The sequence below is a fragment of the Microplitis mediator genome, chromosome 3 (assembly GCF_029852145.1).
Source record: "Microplitis mediator isolate UGA2020A chromosome 3, iyMicMedi2.1, whole genome shotgun sequence".
NCBI classification, from domain to species: domain Eukaryota; kingdom Metazoa; phylum Arthropoda; class Insecta; order Hymenoptera; family Braconidae; genus Microplitis; species Microplitis mediator.
The window spans coordinates 17,857,096-17,869,749 of record NC_079971.1 but is presented as its reverse complement, the minus strand read 5'-3'; the positions used below and the strand labels follow the sequence as shown (position 1 = coordinate 17,869,749).

The 12,654-nt window shown below is 26.4% G+C and overlaps 2 protein-coding genes across 2 annotated transcripts; one reads left to right on the top strand and one right to left on the bottom strand.

The window, feature by feature from the left end:
- The first annotated feature begins 2,286 nt into the window (after positions 1 to 2,286).
- LOC130664597 (oligosaccharyltransferase complex subunit OSTC) lies at positions 2,287 to 4,838 on the top strand. The gene is made up of 4 exons (XM_057464583.1): positions 2,287 to 2,529; positions 2,786 to 2,859; positions 3,774 to 3,991; positions 4,071 to 4,838. The coding sequence occupies exons 1-4, from the start codon at positions 2,391 to 2,393 to the stop codon at positions 4,081 to 4,083; spliced, it is 444 nt and encodes a 147-aa protein (XP_057320566.1). The 5' UTR covers positions 2,287 to 2,390; the 3' UTR covers positions 4,084 to 4,838.
- Positions 4,839 to 5,884: 1,046 nt separating this feature from the next.
- Positions 5,885 to 9,726, bottom strand: LOC130664598 (protein FAM136A-like). Its single transcript, XM_057464584.1, has 3 exons — positions 9,529 to 9,726; positions 6,905 to 7,045; positions 5,885 to 6,832 (listed from the first exon to the last, which is right to left on the bottom strand). The coding sequence occupies exons 1-3, from the start codon at positions 9,613 to 9,615 to the stop codon at positions 6,632 to 6,634; spliced, it is 429 nt and encodes a 142-aa protein (XP_057320567.1). The 5' UTR covers positions 9,616 to 9,726; the 3' UTR covers positions 5,885 to 6,631.
- Between the last annotated feature and the right edge of the window lie 2,928 nt (positions 9,727 to 12,654).

Genomic DNA, 12,654 nt, shown 5'->3' with positions numbered 1-12,654 from the left:
GATGTTATTTTTAATATTTTATTTCTTTTAATATTTTAGTACATAAATATAAAATTATTACCATTTAAAAATACATAAACATTCACATCACTACATTGTAAAAGAGTGGTGTTATAAAAGGACTCAATTTAACATCGCGGGGTGTTAAAATGAAATAACACCGATGTCGGCGGTATAATTTCGCGGTGTTAAAATCCCGTGTAAAAAAATTTTTATTCATAATGAATTTAAATCTTAATTTCATCATGACCCAAATATGACTCATCATAAATTTGTATCAACTTTAATCACGACCAAATTATGACTCAGTCAAATTTTTATCCAAGTGATCCCTTCTTAAAAGAAACGATTAGAAAAACAAAATTTTAAATACTTTTTAATGCTTTTGAATCGTCCTTTTTATGGGCATTTAAGATTGCAAATCATTTCGAATCGTTTTTCTTAATCAGATATCTGGAGTTCATTCACTAAATTAATTTTGCAATCGAAACTGATTTACGTAAACCAAATACTTGATAGAAAATATTTATTGATAATTTCTGAGTCGATAAACTTGACGAAATGTTTAATATTCCAAGTCCAATTCAAAGGCGTAATAAATTAATTTTAGAATTGATACGGATTTACTAAACGAAAAGTTGGAGTGAATTCATGATGAAAGTCATGTTTGTGTCGCGATCTGAGTTTCGTGATGAAATTTAGATCTAAATTCATAATAAATAATAATTTCTTCAACACCGGGATACCGGTGTTAAATCGGTGTGATGGCAGAGTAATACCGGTGTAGATCCGGGTCGAAATATCTAGCCTCAATCAAGCCTTATTGAGCTAAAAAAGCATTTTGAGCCTCAAATAATACTGATTGAATTTAAATTACATAGTCGAGTAGTAGGTTCATTTGAGGCTCATCGAGGCTTATTGAGGATCTTTGAATATCATTGGAGGCTCAAAATGCTTTTTTACTCAGTGAGGCTGGATTGAGGCTTACTTGGGTTCGATGAGGCTGATACTTCGATCCAGGGAAACGGAGTAAACTGCGTCCGTTCAGAGTATTAATTTTAGAAAACTTATAAAACACAAAAAATGTCAGTTTTATATGAAAATTAATAAAAAATATTATTTATAATAACAAGTATAAAATAAAAAAAAAAAATATTCAACTAATTGGACTATTAGATACAGTATTAAATATTATTAAATTATTGTTAAATTACCAATTGCATATTACATTATTCATAAATTATATTACATTTCAATATTTATATTATTAAATGTTTAGGAACGATACAATTATTATTTTCATCGTAACTCTGATGTTTTTTATAACATAAAGCACGTTCCAAAGAAATTAAATTAACAATTTGATAACTAGATTCTTTACTTTCAACAATTTCTTATGCACACAAACTCGAATCATAGCAAAGTTTACACCATACTTTACTCACTATCATTAAATTATAATCATCGATGAAAATTTTTTGGATTTCCCCATAATCTGGTAAATTTATTTTATCATAAATATTCAAAATAATGAAATAATTTATTTTGTATTTTAAGTCAAATTCAATTTTTGATAATACATAAACCATATTTTATCACCGGGAAATCGAAATCCGTTGAAAATCGTATCTAGCATCTGAGTGACGTGCGTTAATTCCATATATATAAACTTTTGAACGAATGATATTTTTGAAACTTACTCAACGAGTTAAGATGGACTGTGGAAAAATTTTTTGAAAAATCCACCATGAGGACAAATACAAAAGTTAAATTCCTGTGAAATATAAAATATAATAAAAATATGCATTTGATCCAACAGATATTTTCTTTATTTAAAAAATTGTTCATAAAGTAAATGATTTACAAGAATTTTCGACTAATTTTTTTCAGCGTTGTTTAAACACACTTAGGAGGCGAAAATAAATAATTATTTCAATACACTGATTATAAAAAAAATTCAATAACTGTTTATGTAATAATAGTCAATTAATAAATTAACAAAATTCGAGAATTTGTTGAGTTCGGTCTAGTTTTAATGTACTCAAATCGGCTGCCCAATTTCAAAACACAGTAAGTGACAAATTTTTCGAAATCGATTTTTTAGTATTTTAAGTTCCAGTGGAGTCTTGTGAACATGATTCGATGCATATTTCGAAAATTTTATTTTTGTCAGTTACTGTGTTTTAAAATTGGACAGCCGAAATGTTGATTTAAAAAATCCAAGTGTTCTAATTGCCATTGCGCACAGTACTTTAGAGTGCGACACTGTAGTACGGTGGCTACGGAAATTCCTGCGCAGGACATGCATATGTTGGCTGATCGCTAATGACGATACAACAAATGTTTTTTTAAAAAAAATTAAAGCGAAAAATAGTTAAAAGTTTTTAAAAATGGATTTAGTATACAGAGTACCATTTTTGGTTCTTGAGGTACCAAATTTAAAATTAAAAAAACCATCATGGTTTGTTAAGCCAAGTGCGATGGTTGTTTTTTCCATTATTCTTTTATCATATTTTATGGTTACTGGAGGTTAGTACCGCATAGTATCCACGTACACAAATATTTCTTACTGTCATCTGCGTACCGGCTTTTTTAAAATTTTTTTTTATTTCTTATTAAAAATTAATAAATGATCCTTTTCGCAAAACTAGTTAAATTTAAAATTGTAAATATTTAATTAATTTCGAGGATTTATATGAATATTTTTAAACCAATAATTAATCTCAACAGTTATTTTTAAATAATTAATAATTTAATTACTGTATTTTATGCTAAAATTTTTTAGGTATTATTTATGATGTAATTGTGGAACCACCTAGTGTAGGATCAACGACTGATGAACATGGACATACACGACCAGTGAGTAATTTTTACTTTATGTCAGAGTGGCCACAAACCGGGAATATCGGGAATTTAATGCAACCGGGAAATATCATGGAAATGTTCGGAAATTTCGAAAAGTATCTGGAATTTTAATTGCCACAGTTAAGAATTTAAAAATTTTTCAATAATATACTAGTTACAAAAATTTAAGGATATTAAAAAAATTTCAAATTTTTAACAGGCTGTAACTCGAAGGAAAATGGTCGTACAATAAAAAAAGAAAAATCAAATTGTAGCTTCAAGTGTCTAGTTTTCTGATCTGGTCTTGAATTTTTTTAGTAAAAAAAATCTTAAAAACGGCCTAAGGGCTTCAATAAATTTTTGTCGATAATTATAATTGATTTTTAATTACTCCGGAACCGTGCAAAATAAAAAAATTTTAAGACCAGATCAGAAAACTAGATGAAGTAACATTTTACTTTTTTTTTTTTTGTTGTACGGCAATTTTCCTTCGAGTTACAACCTGTTAAAAATCACTTAAAAATTTGAAATCTTTTAAATATCCCTTAATTTTTGTGACTAGTGTATTTTAAATTCATTTTAATCATATAATTTCTTATTAAATATTTTAACTTACATATTTTTAACACCGAATAATAAAAAGTAGGCCATATTAGTTTATTTTATTGACTTTTTTTTTGCTTTCTCGCATGATTAATCATCAAATTTAATTATTGACAATGAAAATCCAATAAAAACTTTAAATATCTTAATGATACGAATAAAAATTCTGAATCAGGGAAAGATGTGAAAAACATTACTGGAAAACCGGGAAATATCAGGATATTTTTAAATCATTTTTTTATGGCCACCTTGATTGTTGTTTTTATTGTGAAAATGATAAAGTAAAAGAAAAGTTCAAGAAATTGAATTTTTTAAATTATTTTTAGGTTGCATTTATGCCGTATCGCGTGAATGGTCAATATATTATGGAAGGTTTAGCTTCTAGTTTTTTATTTACTCTTGGAGGACTTGGTTTCATAATACTAGATCAAACACACTCACCGTCAACTCCAAAACTAAATCGAATTCTTCTAATGAGCGTTGGTTTTATTTGCATTATTGTATCTTTTATCACTTGCTGGATTTTTATGCGTATGAAACTTCCGTAAGTATTTAGAAAATATATTCCGAATATTTTCTTTCATTTATTTAAAAAATTTTAATTAATTTATTTATTTTTATAGCGGATACTTCTAGTGGTAAATGTGAAGACAATTAATTGTCTTCAAGAATTCCGTGAACGATTATCAACGACTTTGGTGAGATTTTACATATATTCATCGATATTGATGACTAAAGAAAAAAGATTAATTAATTCACTATAAATATAAGTAATTTTTTATCATAGTTTAACATTTTATGAATAAAATTTTTTCAAATTCTTCCCATATACTTTACGTAGGTATCTGTCAGAAAGATGCTCTTTATTAATACAAAGTTATATATTTTTATTAAAAACTTTCTACTCTACAGTTGATTTTTATAATTTTTTAGTATCAATATTAAGAAAATTATGATCATAGGATTTCCATTTATATTTAGATAATCACAGCTGCGATGATTGATAAATTATTGCTAAAATATGAATATGTCATGATAGTATATAAATAGTATAAAATTTTAAGAATTTAATACTTTTAAAAATTTGTAATTTATTAATAAATTATAAGATTTACTATAAAAACTTACAAAGTTTTTATATAAGTACACTGTAAAAAATTGTGAGAGAATTCGGAGTGATTACGGATTCTATTTAACTCTGAATTCATTCGGAGATCCAGAGCTTAAAAAAAAAGTCACTCCGTATAGGGAGTGATTATTCAAAGGAGTGATTTTGGAGTGATCTGGATTTTTTTTCAATTTGCATTCACTTCGGATTTAATCTGCATTCACTCTGTAAATTTTTTACAGTGTAAACATTGAAAATATTAATAAAAAAAGTAGTTATTAAATTTTGAGAATTGTTTTATTAATAAAAATCCACTTACTGAAATTTGAGAAATCGTTTTTAACATACGATAAATTTTTTTTTAAGGTAAAAGACTCAGTACTCGATTAAGGAACTAGTACTCAATCACTCCATGTATTCGTATATTTATATTTAGTAAAATTTAGTAAATATAGATATACAAATACATGAGTGATCGGATACTGGGTCTCTTACCTTAGAATATTTCTTAAACGAATTAATCGATTCTAATACATTAAGTTTTTAGTTCAGTTTTTAAAAAAAAACCTATTCAAATACTAATAAAAAAATAAAGAGAAAAATTTGATTTTAGAAATTTTTTTCAAATAACTTGAAATTTTATAAAAATTTTTTTAATTTTTTTATTGTGAGTACAGACGAATTTTAATCGGTCAATTCACTTAAGAGATATCATCTACAAAACGGTAGAAAAGTTATTTTATGCCAAATTTTAATTTCCTATACTCTATAATGCTTATGGACTATTATTCATACTGCAAGTTTTATGAAGAATATTTTTAAGTTTTAAGAGTATGATTATCTACAATTTCTATTGAATCAATGTTTTTTTATTGCTTATCAAAAATTTATTTAATCCTCAAGTAACACCGAGTGTTATTTTGACCCCAAACCATTTCCAAATTTTTTTACGGTTTTTTTAAAAATTTTTTAATAAAAATAATATACAATCAAAGTTGAGACTTATTCGTAAAGATACGTAATATAGTACAGAATTAATTCAAAGAAATGTTTGAAAACTTTTGATCATTTTTTCACGCCCTGGTCAAAATGTCACCATGTGACACATACTTGACTACACACAGATGTGTTCCATTACAAAGTTAAAACAATATCATGGGAAATTCGATCTTTCCAGAAATTACTGTTTTAAATTTTATTCACAGAACTATTTATTAATAACAAATTAACAAAACAAAATTTATTTATTCATCTAATTTGTAAATTCTCTGACTTTATCGGCTAATAAAAATTTACCTCCTGTTTTCTAAGAGGATAATAACTTTAAAATTTTCACTTACTTCATGATTTAAAAATTTAATTTCTTCGTTTCGTTATAAAATTGATACATTTGTTCAACAATATAATCTTAAGATAATACAACAATTTTTAATTCAACTGTTTTCACAGATAGGACTCAAATTATATAATAAAATGCGTCATTAGATGTATGGAGTCAATTTTTATCGAATGAAACCCTATTTTATTTTAAATTTCAATTTAGTTCTAAAAATGTTCCATTTAAAATTCTCATCTACCCTCTAAACAACAACAAATTTTTCGTTTATCTGCGGGTTCCATGTCAAATGATTTCACAGATCGGGATATCATTTATTTGTACTTATCATTTTGTTAGTGTATATTAGTATATTTTAAAGGATTGCTTGTCTTCGGATATGATGGGTGGGATCAATTAAATAACTGATGAAAAACTCAATCGATTTTCTATCAGATTTAGTCGGATTCAAACAATCAATCAGAACTGCTCGGGAGCGTTCCAATTATCTGATTGGATTTCAATCGGATTTAATCAGAAAATAACAATTTTTTTCGATTGAAAGTCAAGGAAATTTCTGATTAAATCCGATTAGAATTTTTCAATCGAAGTGTTTGATCAGTTAACTGCATACTCTACGCGAGGTTCAAACAAATACGAAATTCTCTTAAACATAAATGAAATAAATTGTTTGATGTATTAATGATAAAATCTGTTTATTTATAGAATTTAACATTTAAATATGGTCATATTATACTGTATTAATTAAATTGTCCACTTGCAAGAATTTGTTTCATACTTTTTTCTAAGGCTGGAAGAAGATCGCAGTAACTGTCAACACATTTTGTTGCACATTTTTCAAAATCATCATTTAATTGATTAACTTTATCTTGAGTTGGATTAGGTCCAGCTTTATCTATTATTCTGTCATTACATTCCATGATACACCTTTGTAATCGATTCTAATAAATAATATCATTTGGTTAATATATTTCAATTAAAATAAGAAAAAAAACATTTCTTTCGCTTATTACCTGTGTTCGTTCAAATTCTGATTGAACATATTGTTGAGCTTTACTGAGCGGTTCGCCACAGTTTTGTACACAACTTTGAACTTTTTGAAGAGAATATGTATCATTGTCGCAACACGAAGCTGCACATCGATGCATATCACCCTAAAAAATATAAGCATATTTATTGAAGTATTTTTTTATTTTAAACCTGCATAGAAAAAAAGAATTTCTTGGCGCAAGAAATTTTTTGTATTATAAATTGAAAACAATTTTGATTCAAAAGATTTTCTCTTGGTCTAAGAAAATTTATTCTTGCTCCAAGAAATGTTTGGTTTTCAATTTATAGTACGAAAAATTTCTAGCACCAAGAAATCTTTCTTTTCTGTGTGTATTTTGTTTCTATCTCGAAAATGAAAAATTTATGAATTTGAGATATTTGGTAATTTTTTTTTCTTTCTCCTATAAATTAACTCTTGATAATTTAAAACTTGAAAAATGTTTAAAAACTAAATGAATTATTATCTCAAAATAGAACGTGGACCTATTAGTAATTTAAACTTCATGAAAGGCTTTATTTTTGTTACAAGTTTTAAAGTTTACAAATGTTAAAAACCATCGGCCATAACTGAATTCACTCAATCCGTGCGTTTTTACACGGGATTGAAAAAAATGAGGGCTATAAAATCACAACGACAACTAATAGCTTAAACTTTGTATTGTTACTGGTTGAACAATAGTGCCAGGAGCTTATCATGTTTTCAATTTTATATAATTAATTCATTTTTCATGATACCAGCATCGAAATTTGAAGTTTCAGTGTCTTTACAGCCCGTCGAAACAAGGTAATTTCAAGCCGATGCTGCAAACAACTGCTAGCGAATTCGTAATTCAAAGATACCTTCATACAGCGGGCAGAAACACAATTGTTTCTGCCCGGTGTCAGTTATATTTAATGTTCATTTGCAGCCTTATTGCTTTCATTTGTTTACTTGTCACTTCAGTTTACTCATTTCATTTTTTAAGTAACAGTTTTAATTTACTAAATGAAATTACTAAAAAATGAGTAAAATAAAATTTTTTTCTTATTTACTATTTAACAAGTGACTGTAAATCACATATTTCTCATTTTCTAACAGTTCTCCTTATCATCGGCTTGAAATTTACTTGTTTCTTACTGGCTGCTGACACTGAATCTCCAAGTTCCGATGCAGGCAATCATGAAAAATATAGTGTGTGACTCAGGATAAAACACGATTTCAAACTGCGGGTGATGTCATGTCTCACCCTAGTCTGAAATTGTCATGTTTCATCCCTTGTCACACAATATACTATTCCATTACAATAATATAATTTATTTATTTCCGTAAGAAGGACGGTAGTGTGTTAAAAGTCTAAGAAATTAATTTCGAATAATTGATATGGGTCTTAATTATATGAAATTTATTATATTGTTTTGATTTTTCTCGTGTAAATTAAAAAATAATTTAATTTTTTATCACCTTTTCTATCACTTTGTACATATAATTAAAGTTTTGATTTAAGAAATGATTCATTCTGAATTAATATCACAAAATAATATTGTGCATGTTGACAATTCAAAACTTTGATATCGATTAATAATTCAACAAAATCAGTATAAAAATATTAAACATAAAAATTCAGATGTAAAATCATTTCTACGTCTTACATGATACAGTTTTTATCTACAAACACATAAAGTATTATCGATTTACCGTTACATATTTGCTGATGAAATTTTCTTAAAAGTGAAATGTACGATACTGGATAGTTGATTATTCAAAACAGAGCCAACTCCTATATAAATATGAGACTTTTTTCACCCTAATTTTTTTTTTATAAATTTTACTTCAAACACTGCATAGAAAATAGTCGATAAATGTATATTTAAATACGAGTTACACAAAAAAAAAACTTGTAACTGCTACGAAAATAGTCATGTTGCAGGTACAGGTTTTTCTTTTTCAATTGACAAATTCGACGTAAATAAAACGTACAGATTTTGTCATTTGTGTCAAGTCTTTTAAGCAAATATTTTTTCGATGACGTAAATTTCTGATTGTTGTGTCAACATTTTGGTGCCTTATCGATAAGTCAAAAAACAGACTCGTAACTTCTATCTTATAGATGACGAAAGCCAAGTGTGTCACTGGGGTTGAAGTATGTATTAAAAAAATATAATTTTTCAATATTTAAAAATTTTGAGACATGAAAAATGAAGTTTATAATATTTTTAATGAGAAATAAAAATTTTTGATTCATTTTTGCATCGTATCTTCAAACATTTTATACTAATCTAAGGTAAATTAATTCATAATCGAAAACTCGTATAATCTATAAATTTAAAATTTTACTCATTGCGCGGGAACATAAGTTATTTTTAATTAATTAATTTTGATTTATATACAGAATTCTAAAAATGATGAAATTTAAAATAACTAATTACGTGAGATTTTTCGAAAACATAGGAAATTAAAGGTGAATAATTATAGATAATAGCCAAATAACAGTCAATAAAACAAAAAATTTTATTAAATTAGATATTTAAAATCTTAATGGATAAAGTTCATGCAGAACCATAAAAAAGTTGATTCTTAACCTCTAAATTATAAAAATTTAAGATTTACCTGCATTTTTCTTAAATAAAATTTATCCATCGATTCGATGATAAGAGACATTTTTTCTTCTACGCGTCTTCGCTGTGCCTCAACCATTTTTATAAATTAATATACAAAAGTAAAAATAATTTTTACAACAATACAAATAAATTTCTTGCTATACCGGCAACTCGTGCACGAGACAAGAAGACTGTTGGTATAACTCTGTAATGTTGTTCTTAAAAATTTCAAAATGAACTGTGGCGCTCATGTATTCGCTTTTATGAACGCTTATTGAAACCTGTGACAGTTAAGCCATTCAGTTAACTGATTAAAAGTACTCATTGAAAAGTATTTAAAATTATTTAAATTCTTTTCAATCCATACGGAGATTTTGAAAAATATTAAATGGAATTGAAATTTCGATCATTAGAATACTTTCTAATTCTATAATGGAATTCAAAAGTATTGAAAAAAATTCAATCTTTCGTGATATAAAATATGGAATTATTTTAGTATTAGGAAGGATTCAGAAAAAATAAAGATTCTCAATTTCTTTCAATTTTTTTCTATCCTACACGTGACCTGAAACGTGAATCTATTTTGCTATTGAAAAAGATTCCGAAAAATTCGAAAATGTGAATTCATTTTAATTTAATTCAACTCAAATTATAACTCGAAATATGGAACTATTTTAGTGTTGAGAAAGATTCAGAAAAATTGAAAATTCTCAATTTCTTTCAATTCTTTTCAATCCTACACTCGATCAAAAACATGGAACTATTTTGGTATTGAGGAAGATTTAGAAAGATTGAAAACTGTCAATTTATTCGAATTTTTTTCAATGCTAGTCGTAACCCGAAAATTCGAATTTTTTTTGTTATCGACGAGGATTCAGAAAGATTAAAAATATCAATTTATTCGAATATTTTTTAATTCTTTGGAAGTTTAGAAATTCTTACATTATTTTTAGATTCAATATAAGTATTAATTTTTTGTCCAGATGAAAACCTTGTGGAATAAGATTTATTCGAAAGTATTCAATTCTCATCGTTTTCAATACTTTTCAATGAGTATTTTTAATCAGGGTTGAGAGTTACAAGGTTTAAATTCAAAATTACACGATTTCGGATTGGAGTATAAATTTTCTAATGCGTTTTTTCCGATCCAATCCGATCATTTTTTTTAATTCGTCTCAATTCTTTGTTTTGAATTCAGATTAGGAGACTTCAATCCGATCATATTCGACGACGTACCTATTCGTATCAGTACGTTGTTTCAGGTAAAACATTTTAATTTTCTATCCAAACCAATCCGAGTGAATACAATAATTATTTTCTGTCCGCGTTAACACGTTTATTCGAATTGAGTTTTATAATTTTCTATCTGAAGCAATCCGATTTAATTCGATCATTATTTTCTATGAGCATGAATTAAGTTTGTACAACATTTTAATTATTTTTGTCGAATCTTAATTTTTTATAAGATATCTAGAAGAAATTTTGGAATTTCATTAATACAATTTAATTTTGATGCTGATACCTATTTATCTATTGAAACATAGCATTTATTTTAAAGTAAATATTACGCAAAATAAAACATATTAATAATACAAACTATTTTTTATTTGTAATTTCCAAGTTTTTTTAACTTACTATTATAAGATTATATTAATTCACGATATTGCATAAGACGTAAACATTTAATGAAAAGGAATAATTTTTTAATTCGTGTAAAATATAAGAATTCGTTGTTTGAAAATAAAAATAATTTTTTGAATAATAAAATTATTAAAACAGAATTTAATTTTTAATTCTATATAATTCAGATAAATTCTGTTAATTCGGTATCTGACATAAAGAAAAATTTTGTCTAATTCGGCAGGAAAACCAGAATCTATCCAAATTGAAACGAATTTAAATAATTCTATTCGGTTTAATTCGAAAATAATTCTCGAATTTCTGATTCTGACTCCGAATTAAAACCAATTCAAAAATTTTAAATCGGCTTTATTCCGTTTAGTTCTAAAATAATCCTTGAATTCTTTTAAATTCTGTCTTACCGAATTTAACAGAATATAACAAAATTGAAATTTTCAATTGTTAAATGCTGTTTTGCAGAATTCGTCAGAATTGAGCAGCATTAAAATTTTTAATTCGGTCGAATTCAGTTGTTTAATCAGGGATAATTTTGAATCCGCGTTAATCGTATTGAATCCGTTAAATGTTTTGAATTCTTTTCAATCCGGAAAAAAAAAATTGAGAAATCAGATTAAATTGAATTGGTTTGGATTTATTCCAGATTAAGAAAATTCGAGCTCAAGGAATAATACTGTACATTCCATTGCGAAAATTCAAGTGATAAAAAACAAAAAAAAAGAGGACGATTGTTATTTTTTAAATATTTCATTGCCGATATCTTTTGAATTAATCGACCGATTTTGACGTTTGAGATGGCATTAGACGCAGTTTGTTGGTCTCTAACGCTGACAATATTTTGGAAATAATCAATTAAACGTTTTTAATTTTATTCGAATATAATACTTTTGAAATTTTTTCGTAAACGATATCTCTCGAACAAATGATTCAATTTTAATGGTTGAGGTGGCATTCGACGCGGCTTATAGTTTCAAAGCTGGTTAGACTTTGGAATCAATCCAGAGTAAATTAGAACTTATTTGAAAAAAATATTTTTTCAAAAATTTGATTTTTCAGATGACTCTGAACACACTGTACTGATTAAACTTAATTCTTCACAGATTGTAGGAATTAATAAAACCAGTTCGAATGCCACCTCAACGATCTAAATCAATTGATCCGTTCAAAAGTCATATAATAATTACATTCATACATACATTCTCGAGCAGATTAATTGAGTAACTCGTTTTTCATATATTATTATTTCAAAATCTATTTCATAATAGTTTTTAGAACTAGAAATACTGTGGCTAATCTCCAAGAATTGAGAAAGAAATTGTTGGGCCATATGTAATTGTATAGTTTCAGTAGATATTTTAAACTATCATCTGATATATTCTTCAATAATTAAGATTTAAGTTCTCATCCATGATGTTAAATATAATAATATAGGTATCAGGAACTTGGACAGGAAAAAATTCAGTGCTAGATTTTTAAATGTTGCAACGTTTCGTTGTAT

Coding starts and splice junctions, on each gene's coding strand:
- LOC130664597 (XM_057464583.1), top strand. CDS start 2,391: ATGGATTTAGTATACAGAGTACCATTTTTGGTTCTTGAGGTACCAAAT. Junction 2,530..2,785: donor ATATTTTATGGTTACTGGAG/GTTAGTACCGCA, acceptor AAAATTTTTTAG/GTATTATTTATGATGTAATT. Junction 2,860..3,773: donor AACATGGACATACACGACCA/GTGAGTAATTTT, acceptor AATTATTTTTAG/GTTGCATTTATGCCGTATCG.
- LOC130664598 (XM_057464584.1), bottom strand. CDS start 9,615: ATGGTTGAGGCACAGCGAAGACGCGTAGAAGAAAAAATGTCTCTTATC. Junction 7,046..9,528: donor TTTATTTAAGAAAAATGCAG/GTAAATCTTAAA, acceptor TATATTTTTTAG/GGTGATATGCATCGATGTGC. Junction 6,833..6,904: donor CAGAATTTGAACGAACACAG/GTAATAAGCGAA, acceptor ATTATTTATTAG/AATCGATTACAAAGGTGTAT.